Genomic DNA, 27,500 nt, shown 5'->3' on the forward strand with positions numbered 1-27,500 from the left:
CCCGTCGAAAACATCTGAAATAATGGGTTATTTCGATCGCGTTACAGTTTCGTTACACATTCTGTACACCGCAAACCAAGAGACTGAGAGCCGATCTTGCGAGCCCTCAGTCTCTTGGTTTGCGGTATACAGAATGTGTAACGAAACTGTAACGCGATCGAAATAACCCATTATTTCAGATGTTTTCGACGGGTTTTGATGTTCTAACGACAAACATATCTCCTCTGGACCCTGTGCTTAAAAGGACTAATTCAATACCAAAGAATCAAAACTATTTCCGGTAATGTAAGCCTGAACAAAATGGTCGGTAAACGATTGTCTCTATTAACCAAAATAATCATGTTAATGCATTGCAGTTAGCAACAGATAACCACATTTCGTAACGTCCTTCCTCTTATAAAGAAAAAAGAGCAAGACAACACACATGCGTCTAATATTGACAATAATAAACAAAAAAAACACTTGTGATGCTACAAAGAAAACAAAGAAATCAAAGAGTTTGTTTCGATTTGCATAGTGTTCAAAGTCAGTAGAGTGTAAAAGCTCGCAAGTCAATGAGGAACAAAGTCACTCCAGCGAGCAGGAGTCTTGCGGATCCGTTGCGATCAGCGAAGGCCTTGCATTTGTGTAGCTGGTTCTTAATCTTGAAGTGCCGGGTCGCAGGATGTCTTGGTTGATGCGTCTGGTGTCACAGTTTCCATCTCGGTGACCTCTGGAATGGGAGGCTCCTTGGAACTGACCAGTTGACGGCGGTTCCGCCGGTAAACCGATCCCGTTGACTCTTACGTTGTGGCTACGAGGACCAACCGGACCCAAGCAGGCGCCTGCACCCCACACTCTCTGAGCTGGGCTGAAGCGGTTTCGTGTGCTGGTAAAATCTTTTCTTGCCCATGATTGCGCGTGACTCCTATGGGGTGCAGGGATGGCGCTGTGGTGAGAGCACTTGCCTATCACCAATGTGGCCCGATTCGCCGCCATATCTGGGTTGAGCTTGTTGGTTCTGTACTCTGCACCGAGAGGTTTTCTCCGGGTACTCCGGTTTCCCCTCTTCACAAAAACCGACATTTGACTTGATTTGCGTTAATTGTTAATTTCAGTTTACAGTGTCCCCATTTAGTGCTCCAGCGGTAGAACGAGTTGACACTTAAATAAAGTGGAAGACGAAGCAGAGTTTTGCAGCGACGGCCCATCAGGCGCTGAGCAGGGCTCGCGCCAACTCCTTCGGTAACTTAAAGGCTAGGAATTCTGACTGGCCCGACTCTCTACATTTGGTGAAGAGGCGTTTTACCGTTTTAACCGCGTTCTCGGCTTTCCCATTGGACTGTGAGTGGGAAAAAAATCAATGTTAGAAAATTTTCGCGCTAACGTCCTTAATGGCTTGGTAGGCTAGGCGTCACGCGATCAAGGTCATAGTCCTTTGTGGCTTTCCAGTACAATTCCACGGGAATAAGGTTACATTGCGCTCCAGTGTCAGGTTGCTAAAGGCAGACAATTTCCAGACTCTAGCTTGAGGGTTACTGACTGAGAGTCATCGAGGTCAACCGTTGAGATATGATCGGCATAAAACACTTCCGAATCACTATCTGTGGGTTGTCAACAGCTCGGACAAGTTTACGTGCCTCGCTGTCTTTGCCGTCCTTCTTCCTTCTGCGACATTTGAGCGCAAAATGTGACAACTTTCCTCATTTCCGACACGTCTTGAGATACGCTGGGCATAATTTTCTCTTCGTGCGGTCATGTTCGGTACCGCAGCTCCCGAATTCTTTTGTGGATTCCTTTGGGTGTTTTTGTATCTTCTTCTGTCGCTAATTTGGCTTTTACTGACTTTTCCTAAGGCTTTCACTGTAGTTCCATCGCAGTTCCAACGATTTTTATTTGGGCCAGCATGCTCTCAGACGCTCTGCAAATCTCATCAGCTTTGTCAAGTGTAAGCTTTACCTGAGGCTTCGTCTCTCTCAACAATCGTTTCCTGACTTTGTTGTCACGAATTCCAAATACCAATCGATCGCGCGGTATCTCAGGGTAATCTCCTCGAAATTGCAATTATCGGCTAGCGCTGTGCGGTACGTTACCGCGGTTGAACCTCTCGAAAAGGATGATCTTGCGTTGTTCGCAATATTCTCCGAATTTCTTTAATACTGGCTTGATCCTTCTCGCATCACCATCATTTTCGCTGTCGTTGAAGGTTGAGTACACCTCTCGTGCTTCTTTGCCAATCACCGTGAGAAGGATGGCGACCTGCACTTCCTCTGCCTTTTAGTGAGGTCTTTGGCGAGAGCATAATTTTCCCATGCTAGCTGGAACGTCTTCCATTTCTCTGCGGCGTTTGCGTTCTGCGTCGCGGGAGCGGGTGGCGATGGTAATGCATATCCCGATGCCAAATTTTCTCCACTATGTTCGGATAACCTCTGTGTAATATTGTACAACTAAACCTTCTCCACCCGCTGCCACCATGTAAGAATGCGCGGATAAACTTGAGTTTAGAGCGAGCATATAATGTGTATATGTACAATAACGCTAAGATAGCTACAAGAACTTAAAAGGACTAATTCAGTACCAAAGAACCAAAACTATTTCCGGTAATATAAGCCTAAGCAAAATGGTCGGTAAACGATTGTCTCTGTTAACCAAACTCTTATCAAGTTAATGCAGTTAACAGATAATCAGATTTCGTCACACATCCCACTTAAAGAACACTTATGTTCACGTCAACTTTCCATATTGACAGAAGGTGCCTTTCTCGTTATCTGTACGTCCTCTTTTCTTCAGAAACTATTAGTTGAAAGTCGTCCATGTAGGAATTTAAAACTAAAGACTACAACTTTTGAGCTCTTGGTACATGTAAAGGCCAAGACATAGGCTGCTTTCCAGTTGACTTTGTGACCGGGTTCAACAAATCAGAAGTAAAACCAAAACCAACCGTGGCTCGCGCGTGCACATTTTCCCGCGCTTTGTGTCGGCTATGTGTAATTACTTCGAGTTTTGATTGGTTTACTGGATTGTCTCTGTCCTTTTTGATTGGCCAAAGTAATTACTTTGGTTTTGGTTTTACGACACTCAATTGAAACTCGCTCTAAACTAATCTAGATCATAGGTTTACCTGGGGGAGCCAAACGACCCTTCCGTCCACGTTGGGTTTTACTTGGGTTACTTTCTATTGCTCCCGGTCACTTCACCACGAAATTTCCCTGGGTAAAAAATACAGGGGCGGAGCCAGGATTTTCCTTAGGAGGGGGTGCACCACTAAGGAATTGCGTAGCTGACTGGTGACGTTTATTTTCTGCAGAATACTAATTGTCTTAGAAAGCGGCAGGTCATCTCAGGAGGGAGGGGTGCGCACCCCCTGCTTCCTTGCCCCTTGATCTGCCCCTGATAAAGGGCCCCGATAAAGGGCAATTCTCCCTAGGTAAACGTTACATTTACCTGGGTAAAGTTGCCTCGTGTAACGTCAGCTATTATTGTTGTCTGGTGTTGTCGTTGCAGTACCCGTCGTCTTTTTTTTGACCCTCACCTACATGGTTTTCACGTTATGTCATCGCCGCCATGTTGGTGGACGAAAACAAAAGATCTCTCTTTGGCTCCTTTTGTTCGTCCACCAGCGATTGTACATTGCAACGTTGATACGCGTCTCTAGAGGCTGGTTGCAAACCACCTTTTGATGCTAACGGAGTAAACAGATCATTTCTCTCTTTCTTGTTGAGAATGGATTACGCACATTCTACAAATATGAACATGGATTGTTCACAGGATTCGATTATATCAGGGAATATTGTTTCGGAAAAATTCCTTTCAGGGCAAATAAAATATTAACCAGAAATAGATTATTACATTTTATTTTACTTTCCATTACATTCTTTGAAAGGATTTTGCTGAACCCGAAAGGAAATTTAATGAATGCAACATCGCGCATTCGAAATATATTAGAATCTTTCTCATTGAGAAAATATAATAAAAATTTGAGTGACCGTGAACATGAAATGTCCTAATTTTTTTTTTTTTGCATTCTTGACATGAACGACTGTACAAACGTATGGGAAAATGAGTGAAGAAAAAACATTCTTCCTACCGCCTTAAATTTATTTACAGCATGAAAGAGGTTTGCGAAATTTTATTCTTTTATCCAATTTTTCCTCATAAAATTCAAAACTGCTATTTTTTCACTGTTTCTTTCTTTTGGGATTCAATCGCAAACGAGCGAGTAAATACAACGACGAATAGACAGTAAACAAAGAAAAATACGTATCATCGTTTACATTCTGAACGTGAAAAATGTCCACAAATAATATCAAGCAACAATGTGGACGTCAAGAACAATTATTCATTTTCAGCAGGGGGGCCAATGGTTATTATACTAAGGCATTGGATCAAATGGTTGAAAATTATTTGCAGGGTCTCTTTCGAGACAAAACGAGTCATCTTCCATTTTTAACGTTGCGTAAACCACCCAAGTCCATTATGCATTGACTGCTTCCTGCGTACCCAAATGCAAGTCACCGAGTAATCTTTCCGCGTGTCATTCATTCACTTGGTGTCGAGCAGAGTGGATGTCGACATACTGGACAGGTGCGACTGCGAAGAAAAATAGTAAAATAAAAGGAAAAGTAAAAAAAAAAATTGTTATAATTCATAAGAGTGCCAGCCAAAGAAAACTTGGTATTCAGGTCACATCCATACCTTTCTAAATCCTGCCCACCCGCAAGTCAACTAATTATCTTTCCGCGTGTCATTCATTCACTTGGAGCAGAGTAGAGTGGATGTCGACAAACTGGACAAGTGCGACTGCGAAGCAAAACAGAAAACAAAAGAAAAAACTTGAAAAATAATACGACTAATTTATACGAGACAAAGCCAGAGGGAAACTTGGTATTAAATGGTCGAGAGCAGAAAGTAAATTGTAACTTTTAAAAAGATGACAACATTTTTATGCACGTTTCGCTTAGTTGTTACGTAGTTCTAACAGTTTTTCAAACACTTCGTAACTGACGACGATGTTCGAAACATCGAAACATGTCTTATAAATTTAAAAACGTGGTCACCTTTTCAACACTTGGTATTTAGATCACATCCATACCCCTCCTTTTCAATAAGTTGAAATCTTACCCAAGTAGAATATGGGATGTAAATTTCAGAATGACCATTCCGCCAATCGCACAGGAAACTACTTTTAAACCACACGAAATGGATAGTTTTCACAAAAAAATTTGTTTAAAAATTTCTTCATTTACATTCGAGACATACAGCCGAGTTTAAGTTGTATCAGAGTCAACACAGAATTTTCAGGCGAATGTATGAAAAAGTAAAACCTACAATCGTGGTCAAAAGTTGTTGGGAAGGTTGCGGGCATCAGCTCACTTCACACCTAATTCAAATTTTTCTAACTATTTAGGAAATACCGTGCTCTTGTGGCCCCCCTCCCCCATATTCAATGTTGGAGTTCTTCAGGTAAGAAAAGTCACCATTTTTTGCCCCTGGAAAATCCAACATTGAAAAGGGGGAGGGGGGTATCCGTAAAATGAAGTTACCTTCCCAACACTTTTGTCCATGATTGTCTGAAAACAACTGTAAACAGTTTTTGGCGTATAACACAAAATTTACGGAAGATATGCAGTTTTTATTCTCCATAATTATGGTTCCATGGATTATCTTTATTGTCGTTGTTTTTGGGCACCATTTTCAGAACTTGGAATTTGCTAAAGCCACCTATGTGCTCACTCCGAGGAGTGGTTTTCCGTGACACAATATTGCGTGACAACAGTATCTTAGGACCGGTACAACAATGCGCATTGAAAGTCCTTTCTCCGTAAAATTGCCGTTCTGTTTCATGAAATTCACCACTTAAAAGCGTATTGCAGCGTAAATTTGGTATCTAGAGGTACAATTCGTGCAAAATATACAAAATATTTGGAAGACAAGTGATCTGTTAATGATGGTCTACGTATTGTTCTTTGTGTTACTCCCACAATGGTAATATTTTTGCCTAATTCAAACCTCACCAAGACATGTAAACCATGCACTTGGAACTGAAAATTTGTTGTTGTTCTATTTTTTTTCCGGTTTATTAAGTAAATGCATTTTTAGATGGCCTTCAGGTGATGTAGCGGGAGTGAATGGCGACCTATTGACGTATAATTGTTAATATATGACTACAAAACGGTGTTTCACACAGTACTCCACACAGTACTCCACAAGTATGTGGGAATTTTTGAGGCCAGTGAGGTACGTTTCGATACAACTTGAATGGTTATGGATAGAATTTAATACTGCAAAGTAACTGATTGTGAATTTGTCCCTTGGAATAAAGAAATTCCTTCATTTTGAACAGTACTCCGTTCTATTGCGGGAACTTAAAAGATTAATTGAGTAATAAGTTCTCATTTATATTCGTTCGATGGAGTACTGTGTAAATAGTGTTTAAAACCAAACTTTACAGTCTGCGATCCTATGAAAAACAAAGTTTGGATTACAATGGTCACTACTAAGCGCTTAGTTGAACCCAAAGACGAACAAAATAGCGACATTTTCCTCGGAATGTATGGAGTACTGTTGAGGAGAACTGTGTAGCATTGACTTTATCACTGTAACCTGATCCTCGAGGCTACACACAGGGTTCAAGAACATATGAAAAGCCACTTACGACCTATCCTAGCAAAATCTATGGCGTATTTATGGCAAATATTGCATATCTGACAACAGCAAATAGATATATGGTACAGCTCACCGGGAATTATTCTTATTCATTTCGTAAACATCCCACGTTACTATTTGCGAGATTATAAAAAAGAAATTATGAAGACGTTATTTGAGCTTGATTTCAGCAATAACTTGAACGAAACATATCGAAATGCCAATATTTTGCCACTTTTTCGAGTTTCTGTTGAAGAAATGAAACCACGTGTATTAAATCGCATTTATTGCGCTTCGACCTTTTTCAGACAATCGTGGTCAAAAGTTGTTGGGAAGGTTGCGGGCATCAGCTCACTTCACACCTAATTCAAATTTTTCTAACTATTTAGGAAATACCGTGCTCTTGTGGCCCCCCTCCCCCATATTCAATGTTGGAGTTCTTCAGGTAAGAAAAGTCACCATTTTTTGCCCCTGGAAAATCCAACATTGAAAAGGGGGAGGGGGGTATCCGTAAAATGAAGTTACCTTCCCAACACTTTTGTCCATGATTGTCTGAAAACAACTGTAAACAGTTTTTGGCGTATAACACAAAATTTACGGAAGATATGCAGTTTTTATTCTCCATAATTATGGTTCCATGGATTATCTTTATTGTCGTTGTTTTTGGGCACCATTTTCAGAACTTGGAATTTGCTAAAGCCACCTATGTGCTCACTCCGAGGAGTGGTTTTCCGTGACACAATATTGCGTGACAACAGTATCTTAGGACCGGTACAACAATGCGCATTGAAAGTCCTTTCTCCGTAAAATTGCCGTTCTGTTTCATGAAATTCACCACTTAAAAGCGTATTGCAGCGTAAATTTGGTATCTAGAGGTACAATTCGTGCAAAATATACAAAATATTTGGAAGACAAGTGATCTGTTAATGATGGTCTACGTATTGTTCTTTGTGTTACTCCCACAATGGTAATATTTTTGCCTAATTCAAACCTCACCAAGACATGTAAACCATGCACTTGGAACTGAAAATTTGTTGTTGTTCTATTTTTTTTCCGGTTTATTAAGTAAATGCATTTTTAGATGGCCTTCAGGTGATGTAGCGGGAGTGAATGGCGACCTATTGACGTATAATTGTTAATATATGACTACAAAACGGTGTTTCACACAGTACTCCACACAGTACTCCACAAGTATGTGGGAATTTTTGAGGCCAGTGAGGTACGTTTCGATACAACTTGAATGGTTATGGATAGAATTTAATACTGCAAAGTAACTGATTGTGAATTTGTCCCTTGGAATAAAGAAATTCCTTCATTTTGAACAGTACTCCGTTCTATTGCGGGAACTTAAAAGATTAATTGAGTAATAAGTTCTCATTTATATTCGTTCGATGGAGTACTGTGTAAATAGTGTTTAAAACCAAACTTTACAGTCTGCGATCCTATGAAAAACAAAGTTTGGATTACAATGGTCACTACTAAGCGCTTAGTTGAACCCAAAGACGAACAAAATAGCGACATTTTCCTCGGAATGTATGGAGTACTGTTGAGGAGAACTGTGTAGCATTGACTTTATCACTGTAACCTGATCCTCGAGGCTACACACAGGGTTCAAGAACATATGAAAAGCCACTTACGACCTATCCTAGCAAAATCTATGGCGTATTTATGGCAAATATTGCATATCTGACAACAGCAAATAGATATATGGTACAGCTCACCGGGAATTATTCTTATTCATTTCGTAAACATCCCACGTTACTATTTGCGAGATTATAAAAAAGAAATTATGAAGACGTTATTTGAGCTTGATTTCAGCAATAACTTGAACGAAACATATCGAAATGCCAATATTTTGCCACTTTTTCGAGTTTCTGTTGAAGAAATGAAACCACGTGTATTAAATCGCATTTATTGCGCTTCGACCTTTTTCAGACAATCGTGGTCAAAAGTTGTTGGGAAGGTTGCGGGCATCAGCTCACTTCACACCTAATTCAAATTTTTCTAACTATTTAGGAAATACCGTGCTCTTGTGGCCCCCCTCCCCCATATTCAATGTTGGGAGTTCTTCAGGTAAGAAAAGTCACCATTTTTGCCCCTGGAAAATCCAACATTGAAAAGGGGGAGGGGGGTATCCGTAAAATGAAGTTACCTTCCCAACACTTTTGTCCATGATTGTCTGAAAACAACTGTAAACAGTTTTTGGCGTATAACACAAAATTTACGGAAGATATGCAGTTTTTATTCTCCATAATTATGGTTCCATGGATTATCTTTATTGTCGTTGTTTTTGGGCACCATTTTCAGAACTTGGAATTTGCTAAAGCCACCTATGTGCTCACTCCGAGGAGTGGTTTTCCGTGACACAATATTGCGTGACAACAGTATCTTAGGACCGGTACAACAATGCGCATTGAAAGTCCTTTCTCCGTAAAATTGCCGTTCTGTTTCATGAAATTCACCACTTAAAAGCGTATTGCAGCGTAAATTTGGTATCTAGAGGTACAATTCGTGCAAAATATACAAAATATTTGGAAGACAAGTGATCTGTTAATGATGGTCTACGTATTGTTCTTTGTGTTACTCCCACAATGGTAATATTTTTGCCTAATTCAAACCTCACCAAGACATGTAAACCATGCACTTGGAACTGAAAATTTGTTGTTGTTCTATTTTTTTTCCGGTTTATTAAGTAAATGCATTTTTAGATGGCCTTCAGGTGATGTAGCGGGAGTGAATGGCGACCTATTGACGTATAATTGTTAATATATGACTACAAAACGGTGTTTCACACAGTACTCCACACAGTACTCCACAAGTATGTGGGAATTTTTGAGGCCAGTGAGGTACGTTTCGATACAACTTGAATGGTTATGGATAGAATTTAATACTGCAAAGTAACTGATTGTGAATTTGTCCCTTGGAATAAAGAAATTCCTTCATTTTGAACAGTACTCCGTTCTATTGCGGGAACTTAAAAGATTAATTGAGTAATAAGTTCTCATTTATATTCGTTCGATGGAGTACTGTGTAAATAGTGTTTAAAACCAAACTTTACAGTCTGCGATCCTATGAAAAACAAAGTTTGGATTACAATGGTCACTACTAAGCGCTTAGTTGAACCCAAAGACGAACAAAATAGCGACATTTTCCTCGGAATGTATGGAGTACTGTTGAGGAGAACTGTGTAGCATTGACTTTATCACTGTAACCTGATCCTCGAGGCTACACACAGGGTTCAAGAACATATGAAAAGCCACTTACGACCTATCCTAGCAAAATCTATGGCGTATTTATGGCAAATATTGCATATCTGACAACAGCAAATAGATATATGGTACAGCTCACCGGGAATTATTCTTATTCATTTCGTAAACATCCCACGTTACTATTTGCGAGATTATAAAAAAGAAATTATGAAGACGTTATTTGAGCTTGATTTCAGCAATAACTTGAACGAAACATATCGAAATGCCAATATTTTGCCACTTTTTCGAGTTTCTGTTGAAGAAATGAAACCACGTGTATTAAATCGCATTTATTGCGCTTCGACCTTTTTCAGACAATCGTGGTCAAAAGTTGTTGGGAAGGTTGCGGGCATCAGCTCACTTCACACCTAATTCAAATTTTTCTAACTATTTAGGAAATACCGTGCTCTTGTGGCCCCCCTCCCCCATATTCAATGTTGGGAGTTCTTCAGGTAAGAAAAGTCACCATTTTTTGCCCCTGGAAAATCCAACATTGAAAAGGGGGAGGGGGGTATCCGTAAAATGAAGTTACCTTCCCAACACTTTTGTCCATGATTGTCTGAAAACAACTGTAAACAGTTTTTGGCGTATAACACAAAATTTACGGAAGATATGCAGTTTTTATTCTCCATAATTATGGTTCCATGGATTATCTTTATTGTCGTTGTTTTTGGGCACCATTTTCAGAACTTGGAATTTGCTAAAGCCACCTATGTGCTCACTCCGAGGAGTGGTTTTCCGTGACACAATATTGCGTGACAACAGTATCTTAGGACCGGTACAACAATGCGCATTGAAAGTCCTTTCTCCGTAAAATTGCCGTTCTGTTTCATGAAATTCACCACTTAAAAGCGTATTGCAGCGTAAATTTGGTATCTAGAGGTACAATTCGTGCAAAATATACAAAATATTTGGAAGACAAGTGATCTGTTAATGATGGTCTACGTATTGTTCTTTGTGTTACTCCCACAATGGTAATATTTTTGCCTAATTCAAACCTCACCAAGACATGTAAACCATGCACTTGGAACTGAAAATTTGTTGTTGTTCTATTTTTTTTCCGGTTTATTAAGTAAATGCATTTTTAGATGGCCTTCAGGTGATGTAGCGGGAGTGAATGGCGACCTATTGACGTATAATTGTTAATATGACTACAAAACGGTGTTTCACACAGTACTCCACACAGTACTCCACAAGTATGTGGGAATTTTTGAGGCCAGTGAGGTACGTTTCGATACAACTTGAATGGTTATGGATAGAATTTAATACTGCAAAGTAACTGATTGTGAATTTGTCCCTTGGAATAAAGAAATTCCTTCATTTTGAACAGTACTCCGTTCTATTGCGGGAACTTAAAAGATTAATTGAGTAATAAGTTCTCATTTATATTCGTTCGATGGAGTACTGTGTAAATAGTGTTTAAAACCAAACTTTACAGTCTGCGATCCTATGAAAAACAAAGTTTGGATTACAATGGTCACTACTAAGCGCTTAGTTGAACCCAAAGACGAACAAAATAGCGACATTTTCCTCGGAATGTATGGAGTACTGTTGAGGAGAACTGTGTAGCATTGACTTTATCACTGTAACCTGATCCTCGAGGCTACACACAGGGTTCAAGAACATATGAAAAGCCACTTACGACCTATCCTAGCAAAATCTATGGCGTATTTATGGCAAATATTGCATATCTGACAACAGCAAATAGATATATGGTACAGCTCACCGGGAATTATTCTTATTCATTTCGTAAACATCCCACGTTACTATTTGCGAGATTATAAAAAAGAAATTATGAAGACGTTATTTGAGCTTGATTTCAGCAATAACTTGAACGAAACATATCGAAATGCCAATATTTTGCCACTTTTTCGAGTTTCTGTTGAAGAAATGAAACCACGTGTATTAAATCGCATTTATTGCGCTTCGACCTTTTTCAGACATGTCTGAAAACAACTGTAAACAGTTTTTGGCGTATAACACAAAATTTACGGAAGATATGCAGTTTTTATTCTCCATAATTATGGTTCCATGGATTATCTTTATTGTCGTTGTTTTTGGGCACCATTTTCAGAACTTGGAATTTGCTAAAGCCACCTATGTGCTCACTCCGAGGAGTGGTTTTCCGTGACACAATATTGCGTGACAACAGTATCTTAGGACCGGTACAACAATGCGCATTGAAAGTCCTTTCTCCGTAAAATTGCCGTTCTGTTTCATGAAATTCACCACTTAAAAGCGTATTGCAGCGTAAATTTGGTATCTAGAGGTACAATTCGTGCAAAATATACAAAATATTTGGAAGACAAGTGATCTGTTAATGATGGTCTACGTATTGTTCTTTGTGTTACTCCCACAATGGTAATATTTTTGCCTAATTCAAACCTCACCAAGACATGTAAACCATGCACTTGGAACTGAAAATTTGTTGTTGTTCTATTTTTTTTCCGGTTTATTAAGTAAATGCATTTTTAGATGGCCTTCAGGTGATGTAGCGGGAGTGAATGGCGACCTATTGACGTATAATTGTTAATATATGACTACAAAACGGTGTTTCACACAGTACTCCACACAGTACTCCACAAGTATGTGGGAATTTTTGAGGCCAGTGAGGTACGTTTCGATACAACTTGAATGGTTATGGATAGAATTTAATACTGCAAAGTAACTGATTGTGAATTTGTCCCTTGGAATAAAGAAATTCCTTCATTTTGAACAGTACTCCGTTCTATTGCGGGAACTTAAAAGATTAATTGAGTAATAAGTTCTCATTTATATTCGTTCGATGGAGTACTGTGTAAATAGTGTTTAAAACCAAACTTTACAGTCTGCGATCCTATGAAAAACAAAGTTTGGATTACAATGGTCACTACTAAGCGCTTAGTTGAACCCAAAGACGAACAAAATAGCGACATTTTCCTCGGAATGTATGGAGTACTGTTGAGGAGAACTGTGTAGCATTGACTTTATCACTGTAACCTGATCCTCGAGGCTACACACAGGGTTCAAGAACATATGAAAAGCCACTTACGACCTATCCTAGCAAAATCTATGGCGTATTTATGGCAAATATTGCATATCTGACAACAGCAAATAGATATATGGTACAGCTCACCGGGAATTATTCTTATTCATTTCGTAAACATCCCACGTTACTATTTGCGAGATTATAAAAAAGAAATTATGAAGACGTTATTTGAGCTTGATTTCAGCAATAACTTGAACGAAACATATCGAAATGCCAATATTTTGCCACTTTTTCGAGTTTCTGTTGAAGAAATGAAACCACGTGTATTAAATCGCATTTATTGCGCTTCGACCTTTTTCAGACAATCGTGGTCAAAAGTTGTTGGGAAGGTTGCGGGCATCAGCTCACTTCACACCTAATTCAAATTTTTCTAACTATTTAGGAAATACCGTGCTCTTGTGGCCCCCCTCCCCCATATTCAATGTTGGGAGTTCTTCAGGTAAGAAAAGTCACCATTTTTTGCCCCTGGAAAATCCAACATTGAAAAGGGGGAGGGGGGTATCCGTAAAATGAAGTTACCTTCCCAACACTTTTGTCCATGATTGTCTGAAAACAACTGTAAACAGTTTTTGGCGTATAACACAAAATTTACGGAAGATATGCAGTTTTTATTCTCCATAATTATGGTTCCATGGATTATCTTTATTGTCGTTGTTTTTGGGCACCATTTTCAGAACTTGGAATTTGCTAAAGCCACCTATGTGCTCACTCCGAGGAGTGGTTTTCCGTGACACAATATTGCGTGACAACAGTATCTTAGGACCGGTACAACAATGCGCATTGAAAGTCCTTTCTCCGTAAAATTGCCGTTCTGTTTCATGAAATTCACCACTTAAAAGCGTATTGCAGCGTAAATTTGGTATCTAGAGGTACAATTCGTGCAAAATATACAAAATATTTGGAAGACAAGTGATCTGTTAATGATGGTCTACGTATTGTTCTTTGTGTTACTCCCACAATGGTAATATTTTTGCCTAATTCAAACCTCACCAAGACATGTAAACCATGCACTTGGAACTGAAAATTTGTTGTTGTTCTATTTTTTTTCCGGTTTATTAAGTAAATGCATTTTTAGATGGCCTTCAGGTGATGTAGCGGGAGTGAATGGCGACCTATTGACGTATAATTGTTAATATATGACTACAAAACGGTGTTTCACACAGTACTCCACACAGTACTCCACAAGTATGTGGGAATTTTTGAGGCCAGTGAGGTACGTTTCGATACAACTTGAATGGTTATGGATAGAATTTAATACTGCAAAGTAACTGATTGTGAATTTGTCCCTTGGAATAAAGAAATTCCTTCATTTTGAACAGTACTCCGTTCTATTGCGGGAACTTAAAAGATTAATTGAGTAATAAGTTCTCATTTATATTCGTTCGATGGAGTACTGTGTAAATAGTGTTTAAAACCAAACTTTACAGTCTGCGATCCTATGAAAAACAAAGTTTGGATTACAATGGTCACTACTAAGCGCTTAGTTGAACCCAAAGACGAACAAAATAGCGACATTTTCCTCGGAATGTATGGAGTACTGTTGAGGAGAACTGTGTAGCATTGACTTTATCACTGTAACCTGATCCTCGAGGCTACACACAGGGTTCAAGAACATATGAAAAGCCACTTACGACCTATCCTAGCAAAATCTATGGCGTATTTATGGCAAATATTGCATATCTGACAACAGCAAATAGATATATGGTACAGCTCACCGGGAATTATTCTTATTCATTTCGTAAACATCCCACGTTACTATTTGCGAGATTATAAAAAAGAAATTATGAAGACGTTATTTGAGCTTGATTTCAGCAATAACTTGAACGAAACATATCGAAATGCCAATATTTTGCCACTTTTTCGAGTTTCTGTTGAAGAAATGAAACCACGTGTATTAAATCGCATTTATTGCGCTTCGACCTTTTTCAGACAATCGTGGTCAAAAGTTGTTGGGAAGGTTGCGGGCATCAGCTCACTTCACACCTAATTCAAATTTTTCTAACTATTTAGGAAATACCGTGCTCTTGTGGCCCCCCTCCCCCATATTCAATGTTGGGAGTTCTTCAGGTAAGAAAAGTCACCATTTTTTGCCCCTGGAAAATCCAACATTGAAAAGGGGGAGGGGGGTATCCGTAAAATGAAGTTACCTTCCCAACACTTTTGTCCATGATTGTAGCTTTAGGTGTATGGAATTTTTTGACCGATGGCAAATGACCAATGAGACCATGACGAAACGAAAAGGACTTCAGGTCTCTCGGCATTTTGGATAATAAAGTTTCCCTTAAATAGGGGATCGATAATTACTTCCCTTCTAATTACGCTGCCATCAACAAATAGCGGACAATTAATTATTCCATATTACTGTATATGGCAAGGAATTCTCAGGCTGAATGAAGCATTCTGATTGATTGTTCTTAGTCAGGATTTTACAGTGTGGACCATTACCATGGAAACGGTTCGTTTCCGCATTTTTTCTCTCTCCCGGGAACTTCAAGTTGAGAGAAATAGAAAAAGTTGTAACAAAGCGGAATTTAAGTTTTTCACCACAACGGTACAATTACAGCAAGCGGAATTTAGTTTTACATGTGAAGGGTTGCCGTTCAAAGTTCGCTGATGGAAGACGAAGATAACGAACATTCACCAAGCGGGAGAAATGTCCCATCGCTCAAAGAAACGAGGCCTTAGAATAAACAACTTACAAAGCTCACTTGCTGCGGACCGTACTGGGGAATATTGGCCCCAAATCGTGGCTGTAAGGACCGCGCGTAGCGAGGTCCGCACAAAAAGGACCTAAGGCCAATATTCCCCAGTTCAACCCTCGCGCTCGGTTAGTAAGAGGATAGTCTTTGCGATAACTAGACCAACAAGCCTCATGTTCAAGCAGACATTTTCTTGTATTTTGTCGATGCTAACGAGACTTGCAGAGATAATTAGCACAAGGATGAAGGAATGATTCTTTGGTCGCCATTTGATAATACGGTCAATAGGGGAAAAGATTACTTTTGTCAAACTTTCGTAGGCGTAACAGCGTGTATAAAAAGAAAAACAAGTGGTTGCGTGGAGACGGGCAAAACGAAAACTGAAAATCAGAGTCCTATGACAAGGCAGGATTCGAACCTACGATCTCTGATTTTTCAGTTGTCTTTTGCGCATGCCCGTCGCAAAGCGACTAGTTTCCATCCTTCCCACGGGCACATTACACCTTAAGGTAATTCCTTAGTATTGCATTGTGCATCTCTACTGCGCACGATTTTCGCGTCATTAGCGCGCGCACATGAGCACGTGCGCATACAAAACATAAGAGATTTCGCTCAAATTAAACCCGATAGCGAAATAAATGCTTCTTTTCTCTCAAACGAGCACGGTGACCCCCGAGTTTTTTTTTCAGTTATTTGCTAAGAACAGTCTAATAAAGAACATATTTAAAGAAGAAAAAAAATTTGATAGTAGAACATGAATTTTTTTGGGAAAACAGTTCCGTACTGGGTGTATTTTAACCAAGGCAAGGGCTTCAAGGTAACCACGAAACTGTCCCAAAAAGTGCACTATTCCCACAACCAGGGAGTCAAAGACGGCGTAAATGAAGCAATACTGCTTATGTAAATAAAAGAAGCTCTATTTTCAAAATAAAATTTTGTCTTTGACGTAACCAAGACTTAATTCTGTGTGAAGGTGATTCGAATTTTTAACCCGAAAACAGAAAAAAATACCCCATTTTAAGAGCCTGCTGACGCGTAAACAAGGACGGTGACCCCATTTTTTATTGCATTTTTTAATGTTCATATCATGAATGTTAATTATGCCAAGTTTCCAAAAAAGTTTGATGGTAGAACAATTTCAAGGGAATTACCTTAAACATCAATAGTTGCATTTGAAAAAAAAGTTCAAAAGCACCGATAAAACAAATATAATAAAGGCACAGAACGACTGTAGAAAACAAACCAAGAACTGTATCGGACAAAGAAATTTGTACTTACATGCCATTCTGGATCATTGCTATGGCACACTCCCGATGCACCTTGTGCGAACATGGCAATATTTGACAGCCACTAAATGCATCCTAAAATAGAATGAGTTTAAATTTAACATTGCATGGAAAAATCAAAATTGAATTAAGACTTCAAGCGCACTCTTGCGCCAGAATTTTGAACTCCGACAGAATACCAAAACAATCAAATGAAGACGGGTTGGGCAAGGTATCCTGCGTTAAATGTCCGTTCGTTATTTTGGAAACGGACGCTACTGAATGGCTGAGAGAAATCGACAAACTCTACGCCAATCTGAGGATAACACTAAACAAATTGTGATTTGCCATTGCGCTTTTTCCCGCGCTTGGCGCCGCCTGCACATAGTCGCTTTACGTTGTTATTGGTTTATTTGATGGTGTGCGCCTTTCGCGATCGGCCAGATAACAACTGTTCTAGCCCAATACAAAACTGCTGTTTGCCTGTCTCAAACAGACGCAAACAGCAACTCGGTAATGGGCAATCGAAAAAAACTCTTGGTGTTTAACACAAAGGGACATGCAGTAGGTCAAAGAAAAATAATTCGTGAATTTCGAGCAAACCTCCAAGCAGATGCAGCATTCATCGTGACCGGAATCGGGACGGCATTTGTGGTTTCCCTTGAGTCGTTTATCCAAACATACATTGCAAACGTCACAGTGGAATGACTTGTCAGCGTGGATTCTATGTCACAAGAAAAATAATACTAAATACCCCTAAAAGTGCGCCTCATTTTCTGTTGAGAATAGTTCACCATTTACAGTCTCTTTTATAACTACTTACTGCCCCACCTATCACCTTTTAATGCATGTACGATTTTGTTTCCACTCATATACTACCCGAGCCCATGAAATTACATTCTGACCATGCGCTTTCGAAATTCATCCTTGACAAATACATATATCTTACTGGAGGATTTAGTGTGTAGTATCGTGGGATATTTTTATAGTCTCGCTGTATTTTGGCGAGGCCGTAGGGCCAGTCAAAATACAAGAGTCCACAGTGTTTTTACGCCGGGAATTAAAAACACTCGCAGAATAAATACAACCACTACATCCGGGAGCGTGTTTTTCGTATGTAACACGAGTGATCAACGACTTCACGATTCTCGCCTTTCCAGACTTTCCTGGATGAACTTGGTTTGTTCGTTGTTTGGAACGCAAGATTTGTTGTCGTAAGTGACGAAGATTTAAATGCATTTTCTGAACACCAAGAGAACGGGAATATCAAAACGCAAACGCTCCATGGGCCAAAGATTTTCAAGGAATTTCTCGAAAGCCGCGACGAGACAAGAGAAATAGAGGATATGTATTACTCTCGTAAAACTGCGAGCAATCATAAAAAAATCCGTACTTGTTGTGAGAAAGAAGAACGTTGACGAGTATGAGCCTTCATCTATTGGAGCTTTTGGTCAAAGCATCGACCGCTATCTCCGAAAAAAAAAATGACAATGGATTCTCCGTTCTTGACGACATGGGGATTCCACGAAGAGCAAGACGTTTTTAAAAAGAAGCAAAAGCAGTGAAAATCTATCGGCAAACGAAACCGACCAAATGCAGCAGATCTGTCCTGTTAAGACCTACAATCATAGACAAAAGTAGTTGGGAAGGTTATGTAAAAGAACGGCACCAGAGCTGTATTTCAACCCGCTTCTGTTAAAGCTCAAAAGAAATAGTTTCACTTTCTCTTACATAGCCCCCCTCCCCCCTATTCAATGTTGGAAGGCAACTCAACAATTTCCCACTGAAATCATTCAGTTTTGCACAACATTGAAGGAGGGGGGAGGGGAGAGAAGCAATGAAGACTCCAAAAGTGCTAACTTTCCCAAACAGTCTCTAATCTAGGATTATTTGTAGTTGGCCTACAAAGACCGCCTGACCAATGTATCACTGTTTTATCTTGCTATTAACATCGCGCGCCCGATACCAGGTCTTAAGTGGTTTAAATGCTCGCCGCTTGGGGTCAATTCTCTGACAAGCATGCTCAAGAACACGATAGACGACTCGAAACGGTCAAAAACCTTGTGATTCACAGCACAATATAGCATTTGGTTCAGGAGTGATAGGATAATGATGTATCGCCAAACGAAATTGTTCAAATAAAAGGGCATAAAAACGTTAACTCGTTAAACTACTTAACTTCATCCGATAAGAAACAACAACAAATTTCTGTTGTGCTGTCAAACGCTGCTAGCACCTCTCAAAGCTTGTCAACTGTCTCGATAGAAGAGAAAACTGAGACGGCTTACTTTAACATCCGGGCGGATACCCTCGTATAGGGATAACCTCTGGTATCTCTCCCTTTCATTGTATTGCATGAATAAAGTTGGTATTTTACCGGGTTTTTTCCCAAAACTACCAGATCGAAAAGGTAATTTTTTATTCTGTTCGCCCTGAAGAGCCTTCAAAGGTTCGCAGTGAAAAGAGACTGAAAATAGCAGTATCAGATTACTTAAGTCAGAGTCAGTAACTGAATTTTTATTAAGATTATCTAAGGCTAATTCACTTTTTATTATGCCCTATCTATGTTAACCTTTCTATAATTTAGGCACCGAGTAATTTTGTTTGTGTTATACCCGTATTTGTATTTGCTTTTCAATCTCTACCATGATGTATATTTATTGTCCATATAATAAAAAGAAAATTACACGTTAGCTCGAAGATATGAAATTCATGTTCTCGTGGCAAGAACAATATCTCAATCGTTCGCTCACTCGTGAGATACTAGGGACCTTAAGCAAGGACGACGACAACGGCTACGAGAACGTTGTCTAAAAATATTATTTCCTGTTACTGTAATAATTTTGCGATTACTCCAAGTCGCTTGGCAAGGAGAATATGAATCCACATTGCAAGAATAAAATTGATGAGAACGGTGTGGATATTTAGAGAGAAAATTGAAAATTGATCGCCAGGTGCTCTCGTCCTCCACATGACCTCAAATTTGATCATTTCACGTCGTTGTCAAAACGAGAACGGCAAAGAAATGTATCAAAATGTAAAACGCTCGTGCAGAGCGTGCAGAACTATTGTTTTTGCTAATTAAACCTATTGTTTTGTTGCGTTCTCGTAGCCGTCGTCGTCTTCCTTGCTTAAGCTCCCTATTGTCTTTGCTACCTGAACCCAAAATTCAGGTTCCAGTTGTTCGAAGTGTGGATAGCCCTATCCACTGGGTAAATCACTATCCACTGGATAACTCAATTGTTTTTGCTAGTGTTTATCCGCTGCATAGTGATATATCCGGTGGATAACGTTATCCATCGTTTGAACAACCGTGGCCATATGTTCTCGCCACTAGGTAATATCCTCTATATACAAATGAGAGGAATATTTCTACTCGTTTCGTGCGTTTTCTGTACAGAAACTAATACAGTTGTATGGATAATAAAAAGAAACAAGGGATTGGATTCAAAACACTTGACACACATTTTGCTCATAGAAATATAGTCTTTTCCCCCTGGTTAACTCACCGGCAGATTCCACATTTTTCACAGTGATAAGGATTCTTGTCCACGTTTGTAAAGTGCTTGCATATAGAGCAAAAATAGGCGGCCATCTTTTTACCGCATTTGCCGCAAACTCCACTGTTTTCATCAATCTTCCGAAAAAAAGTAGAAAGATAACGTGAAAACATATGTTCCAATGATTGTTGCACAAAGACAAAAAGATAAAAGCCAAGAGGCATCTTTTATCCCGAATATACCAAAATGAGGTAACCCTAAAACATAACATTGTTAATTTTACGTCAAAGGCAATGTCACGTAGTTTCACATTGCGTTACAAAGACTAAGAGTGGTGAATTTTTTCCCTTCTTTTTTTATCTTTTGAGTAAGAACTATGGTCTTGAAAGCTTTATTTTAGAACTTTATTTGAACTGCCTTATGTAGATTAATACCGTCAAGTTTCTGAGAATAACTTCGTGGAAATTGTTATAAATACACCTAAATAATTATATTACAAACAACACACTTACACACTTGTACTTAAACTGAAACTTAATAGATGGTATTCACCTGACGTCACAGCAGCCATGTTGGTGTACAGAACGGCTGCGAAAAAAGTCTTTTGGGAATTTGACCCAATTATAATGAAAAACATGAGCCATACACCTTATTCCACAACGGCCTCCATTTAAATATTCTTTTGTTTTTATTCAAATTAGCCCTTGATGCCTCGTTCTTAAGCTTAAAATTCAAAAGAATATTTTATCTTGAACGAGGCAACAAGGGCCAATTTGTATCCGCATAAATCAGCGGCCATTTTGGAATAAGGTGTATAATTTGCTATTGTTTTGTGCACCAACATGGCCGTCTCATCACGTGATTGAAAACCACCTATACAAGACTACGGTACAGCTTGTAATTATCATTAACTATTATTATTATTATTATTATTATTATTATTATTATTATTATTATTATTATTCACTTGTACACATGTATAATTGTCATAATTGCACATTTGTACTTAATACAAGACTTTGGTAAAACTTGTGCATTAAACTAATACCTACACAAAATGCAATGGCCCCTTGTCTTTCGCAAAGAAAGAGCTTGGACAAAAACGGAGGTGATCCTTATTTGGACAATTACGAAATTGTCATTTACAGACAACTGAAAAATTCAGGTGGATTCCATGGGAATCGATCTCATGACCTCTGCAATGATGGTGCAATACTCTACCGAAAAGCCACAAGTGGGTATTGTTTATGTAAACCATGTCACTGTGATTTACTTTTTTTTTTAATTAGTTCGAGCTCCCGCTTGAACCAATTTTCAAAGCTCTTTCCCTCAAAGCCGCCTGAAAGGCCAATCCCTACAGCATGGAAAAAACAAAGAAAAGAAAAGACTCACCTCTTGTTCATGCTCGCAAAAAGAGCACTTGAGGTGCGTCGCATGGCATGCTTTGGCTTCTTCATTTTCACACTTTCTTGAAGTATTGTGGCATCGATGACAAGGATAGAATTGTGTACAACAAGGGAACCGCACTCGACAATGTCGCTGGTAATGTTCGCAGAGCCATGGAGAACGCGCAGAAACTGCCTCCTGCTGCTGCGGCCATTGCTCGGCTTCCTGTATCTCTCTTTCCTCCCTCTCCCTCCTTTCTCTCTCTCGTCTTTCCCTAATCATTCGTTCCTTTCTTTCTATTTCTCGTTCAAACTGTTCCCGTTCTTCTCTTTCCCTAAGCACTCGTTCAACTAGCGCAGAGGCATCTGCCACACGTCGTTCTAAAGCTAGAAGGGAATCGTCGATTGGCTCGACATCGTTTGTTCCATTGTCTCTGTTCAACAAAGCTCCTCTGGAGTGGTCTTCATCGGCATTACGAGAACTTGGTGCAAGACTAGTCTCTGAATTACCATCACCAGATGTGGTTGAGGAAACAACTGAATTCCTACTTGTGCTATTAACAAGGCTCCGTGTATGGTTACTTGCACTGACAAAAAGAGACCGACTTGTTGTAGTTGAGACAACTGTGGTGGAAGAAACACTGGAAGACGAAATGGAGAATGGAGGAGGCAAACCACAATTGTCCACAATGACCGCACTTCCAGCGGAGGCGGAGGTACCTAGTACGTGATGCCTATTAATATTTGCAAGTGATTGGTGTCCAAGTGCTAAATCAGCATTGTGTGATCTTTCATTCACGGCCTGCTCATCCTTGAAAGCAGAATCACCGTCACTCATGACATGTCTTTGAGTGGTATACACTGATGGTAGCGGCCGAATTCCAGCAACACCACTACCCCTCAATGTGAAGTCCGAACTAGTTAATCCATAAGCAAAACCCGAACGGGTGATTTCTGAAACTGTGTTACTCTGCCAATGCGTGTGCGTGTTATGTTGGACGGAAGGAAAATACGACTCCCTGCTATAATCTTTTTGCCCTGTAACTCCATGTTCAATATTCAGCAATCCATCAACATTATTTACACCATTGCTTGATGAACCATTCCAACCCAAAGTGACATTACTTAGTCCTGTCTGATTACGTAAAGGTGCCGCTGCACCATGTGCGCTGTTTCCATACAAGCTTTCATTGTTAAAACTTCCACCGAGTAATCCTACTCTTTCAATCCCACCAATAGAGACATTTGAAAAAGCAATACCATCTGATCTCACATACGACTTATTCCCCACTGCCGCCGCCTGACAAGCTCCGAAATAAGGCCTAACTCTGTAAGCTTCTGATGCATTTGTCTTTCCATCAACAAAAGAAGTTACCTGCAATGTATCATTACCGAGAAATGAAAAATCCCTGCCATTTGCATACAGACTTTCATGAACAGCTTTGTCTTGTGAATGTCGTACTAAGAAATCCCCAGCCAAGCCATCGGATACAGGGCTGGCGATTGGTGGGGGCGGGGGTGGTGATATAGCAACCTGTGGACGTTGTCTTTGAGAGATTTTGGGTCGAGCGCCCAAACGTTCCCAGTCAGTCGAAGAGGAACTGGATTCATCAGATTCATGCATTCTCAATGTTGTTTGACCATGTGCACTGGAACTTTGCTGCAGCTGGAGGGGATTTGCATCATCAACATATGAGCTAACTGGATCAGTCGAACGGCAGAAGGAAGAGCTATCTGAAGAATCGATCTGTGAATCATACTCACTGACAGACAATGAAAATGTTTTTGTGTCAGACGGTGTTGCTCCCGATGCCCCATAAAACGAATCAACAGACTGTCCTTTAATATTTTCAACCTCAGTATTTCCCCCATCAGTTACATCATCTGTACAGTTCATTACCTGAGCTTGTCCTGGACCCTCCTCTTCCCTGCTGCCTGTATTGAGGTTACTCTCATTGGCGATTTCACCAGGTGCCGCAGCAGAATGAGAAGTTAAGACCACTTCTGGTGCTCTAGCTGACTTCTTGGAAGAGCCTTGTGAGCTGCTTCTCGAACAAACCGGGCTACCTTCAGCAGTGCGTAAAGCATTAACACATACGCTGCTAGCACCACTTGATGGGCCACTTTGTTCAGAAGAGACGGGGACACAAATTCCCTCTTTGTCATTGGTTCCGAAACTTTCCATGGAGAGAGGATCATTATCCTCAATGTTAATTGACACAGGATTCTCACTGTCAATATTAAAAGAAGCGGATGCAGACAAGTCGTAGACATGATCTGGTGTAAACTTCTGGCCATTGTCTTCACTTCTGTGTGCAAAACCCATTGTGGACGTGCAAGATTTCAGAGTTGTACATCTTTCTCCACCTTGGTCATCTCTGGATGGTAAGGAAGCTGATGATGTTCCAGCACTTTCTAAAATTTCACACATTATGGCAAAGTTAGTGCATGTACTGTAGCTGTATCAGAGAGGAGAACGACGCATGTAAGTGGGACAAAACAGGATCAAAACAAGTATATGTACATCGACAGGGGGAAGTGACCCCCGCACTACTCTTGATGATTTAAGCAATTGTCTCTTGTAGGCCGCTGAAAAACTGAGTGAAGGGCTTCATTTCTCAGCTGGTAGAGCATTGAGCTGACATCGCAGAGGTCATGGGTTCGAATCCCGTTGAAGCCACCCTATTAAAGACAATAGGCCACTTACGTATTCTAACGGTTGGACTGGATCTAGCATGAAATGAAGATCTGCCAGCATTAGCCTCCATTTCACGCTAGATCCAGTCCAGCCACGAAAATTCGAAAATGGTCTATTGAATAAGTGCAACGCGTCTTTCTGTGGCCACCCAACAAACTTTCACATTTGACAATTACCTTAAATACGTCAACTCAACAACCCACGGAATGGTTGAACGGAATGGTTCAACCTATAATCGTGCGAACTTTGGAAGGAGGCGTGACCGTCAATCAAATTTGCACATCCTGACTGGTGCAAAATGTGTAAAACACTTTGTTAGGTGGTCACAGTAAGGCGCGTCGTACTGTAAAGGATCCAGATAAGTGCGAGGATCACTTCTCCCTTTCATCTATAACCCAGGCCAGGTGATCTGGTGACGTAATTTGGAGGCCTGGGAAGAAACATTTTAACGCCATATCCCACAACCGCGCGCAGCCTTAGGTTTTGTTTCCAGATTTCCTGCAGTATTTCCATCGCCAGAACTCAACAGATCATTCCGTGTCTCCCACATTTCCTGTTACTGAATGAACATTCAAGTGGAAACCGCCAAGATCTAACCTTGCCTCTGCCATGTTTAATTCGGAAATAATATTCAAGGCCGCGCGCGGTTGTGGGATACGGCGTTAAAATTCTTCTCCCAAGTCCTCCGAATTACGTCACCAGATCACCTGGCCCACACTTAAACAGAATGTCTTTGTGAAAAGTTGAGTCCTGGGTGGGATGAGTTTTAAGAGTGGTTTCAAATTAGTTATGTTTACTTGTATGGGAGTACAGACTGTATCCCCTCCACCATGACCATTGCTATTAAATAAATTGTTAAGATCAGATTGTGTTTTCTTTTCCATACATGTTCCAGTATTTTACACGCTGTCCCTCAGCCACTGTTGCAGTAGATATAGAAAAGAAATTTATCATTTATATATTTTAAGTGTGGGCCAGGTGATCTGGTGACATTCTTTTCTATGTCTACTGCAACAGTGGCTGAGGGACAGCATGTAAAATACTGGAACATGTATGGAAAAGAAAACACAATCTGATCTTAACAATTTATTTAATAGCAATGGTCATGGTGGAGGGGATACAGTCTGTACTCCCATACAAGTACACATAACTAATTTGAAAGCACTCTTAAAACTCATCCCACCCAGGACTCAACTTTTCACAAAGACATTCTGTTTGTGTCCACAAGCTCCCCAACAAGGAATGCGTGATCAATCCCCAAGAGCATCTGAGTGGAATACCAAGGACCATACATACTAAGATTCTATGAAAGATACTAATTGCAAGGTTCCTCGATCATTCCACCTCTGTACCAGCTCGAAAATGTTAGAAGCAGAAATTTTAAATTTGTGTTGTGTTCTGCACAGAATATAAGGTTATTCCTCAGCCAGTACAGGGTTTCAAGACTAATTATCAAATTGGTGGCTCATCTTGAGTATTCTCTCTCTGTTGCTTTTGATGACTTTCCCACTCTCAATCTATTCTTTAAAGGAATAATCTGTGGATTTGTACATTCTCATCACCTCACAACATCTTGTGCGATCCATTATAGAGAATCTGCACTAGCAATATTGAAACTCATGTTAAATCTGCTCTTTTGTTGACGAAGCCTACATCAATAGATATTATGGAGTTTAAGAAACGATGATGGATACAGCAACAATGCCACAAAACAATGCCATTGGCTTAAAGTGGAAAAATAATCGGGCTGCACATGCGCCATGCATTCTAGAAGAGCGTCATATTTTTGTGGTACTTTGCTTACCGTTGATGTGACATTTTCAAATTTGAGGTTTTGACAACAACGTGAGCATATAGATGTAAACAATTCATTCGCCACTAACTCTAAAACCGCTTGTACCAATCTATTTTTAGAACATATCGCCCAATACAGCGACTTTCACATGACCTTGAAAAATAAACGTAAAACAGAATGTAAACATTTAACTGGCTTATCAAACAAAAACAAACGAGTGCAAATTTTCATTGGATCAGAAAACCAGGATGCAAACACCGTCACCTCTCCATGAAACTTTCTGGAAAGCGGTTGGCATTTCGCTTTGAGGTCATTTGAAATGCAGTAACGTGATTGGGCAATCGAACTGTTTACTGCCCATATTAGGAGTTCCTTGGCGGATTTACAGTAGGAGAAGCTTTGCTTTAATCTTTCCAAATATTGGCCCGTGAACAAATTGCGAATACTTTTTCAAGGTCATACAAAAGTTGTTCTATTGTGCGATGTGAACGAGATGGAATAATTAAGACTCAAGAGTGTAAAGGTGTACTTTAAGGTGATGTTTTTGTCAACGTTGCTGTCATAGATCTTAAATTTTCTATTCTCTACATCTTGTTTACCCCCCAAAATTTTGGATAATCATTGTTTTCGATTTCTGTTGGGACACAAAGATGTCCCAAGAGAAATCGAATACAATTCCTATGCAAATTTTTGGGGGGTAAAAGAGGTGTATTATGGGAGTTGAGAAAGGAGATGATGATGATGATGATGATGATGATCATAATAATAATAATTTAAAAATTTATAGCACACAAGTATCTATATGAATACAATCAAATGCGCAAAGTAGATAATTATTTTTGTCATGACAGAATCTATTTTTCCATGGGTGAGAGAATCCTTACCACTGGTTTTACTCTCAGGATAGGGTAATCCAAGTTTCTCCAGGAGGTCAAAGCGCTGGATCCCTTTAAGCAGCTCTCCCATGTCTGTGCACGGGTGTTCGCTGACTCTTGCCACTTCTTTTAACAGTTCAAAGCCCACCTTCATCTTCGCAAGCCTAAAACCATCGACTTTGCCCCTAGCCAGAATCTTCATCTGTTTGAATTCCTCAGGTGATAATGAGTTAGAAATCTCTATAAACCTAGCTTGCAAGTTAAAATCTGTCAAAATAATATTACAGAACAGAGGTAAATGTTAGCTTTGAAAACAAAAACAATAATGATCTTCCACAATCCCCATGGCAAATTTTGGAGTTACTTAGTAAGGGGTGTAGGTT

General features: G+C 39.8%; 1 protein-coding gene and 1 non-coding gene across 10 annotated transcripts in view; one reads left to right on the top strand and one right to left on the bottom strand.

Annotated features, from left to right (window-relative positions):
• Positions 1-3,817: 3,817 nt before the first annotated feature.
• Positions 3,818-27,500, bottom strand: part of LOC137988839 (uncharacterized) — a 147,950-nt gene continuing 124,267 nt past the window's right edge. For all 9 annotated transcript variants that reach the window (XM_068834798.1, XM_068834796.1, XM_068834799.1 and 6 more), the window contains 7 exons: positions 27,127-27,384; positions 21,757-24,164; positions 20,374-20,501; positions 17,468-17,588; positions 16,878-16,960; positions 4,675-4,779; positions 3,818-4,569 (listed from right to left, as the gene is read on the bottom strand). In XM_068834798.1, coding sequence (XP_068690899.1) covers positions 4,728-4,779; positions 16,878-16,960; positions 17,468-17,588; positions 20,374-20,501; positions 21,757-24,164; positions 27,127-27,384 — 3,050 coding nt within the window. In that variant the 3' untranslated portion in view covers positions 3,818-4,569; positions 4,675-4,727. The remainder of the gene's footprint in view (positions 4,570-4,674; positions 4,780-16,877; positions 16,961-17,467; positions 17,589-20,373; positions 20,502-21,756; positions 24,165-27,126; positions 27,385-27,500) is intronic.
• On the top strand, positions 24,357-24,429 carry Trnav-gac (transfer RNA valine (anticodon GAC)). Its single transcript has one exon. It is a non-coding gene; the product is annotated as a tRNA-Val (tRNA).

Source organism: Montipora foliosa, unplaced genomic scaffold, assembly GCF_036669935.1.
Source record: "Montipora foliosa isolate CH-2021 unplaced genomic scaffold, ASM3666993v2 scaffold_431, whole genome shotgun sequence".
Classification (NCBI taxonomy): Eukaryota; Metazoa; Cnidaria; class Anthozoa; order Scleractinia; family Acroporidae; genus Montipora; species Montipora foliosa.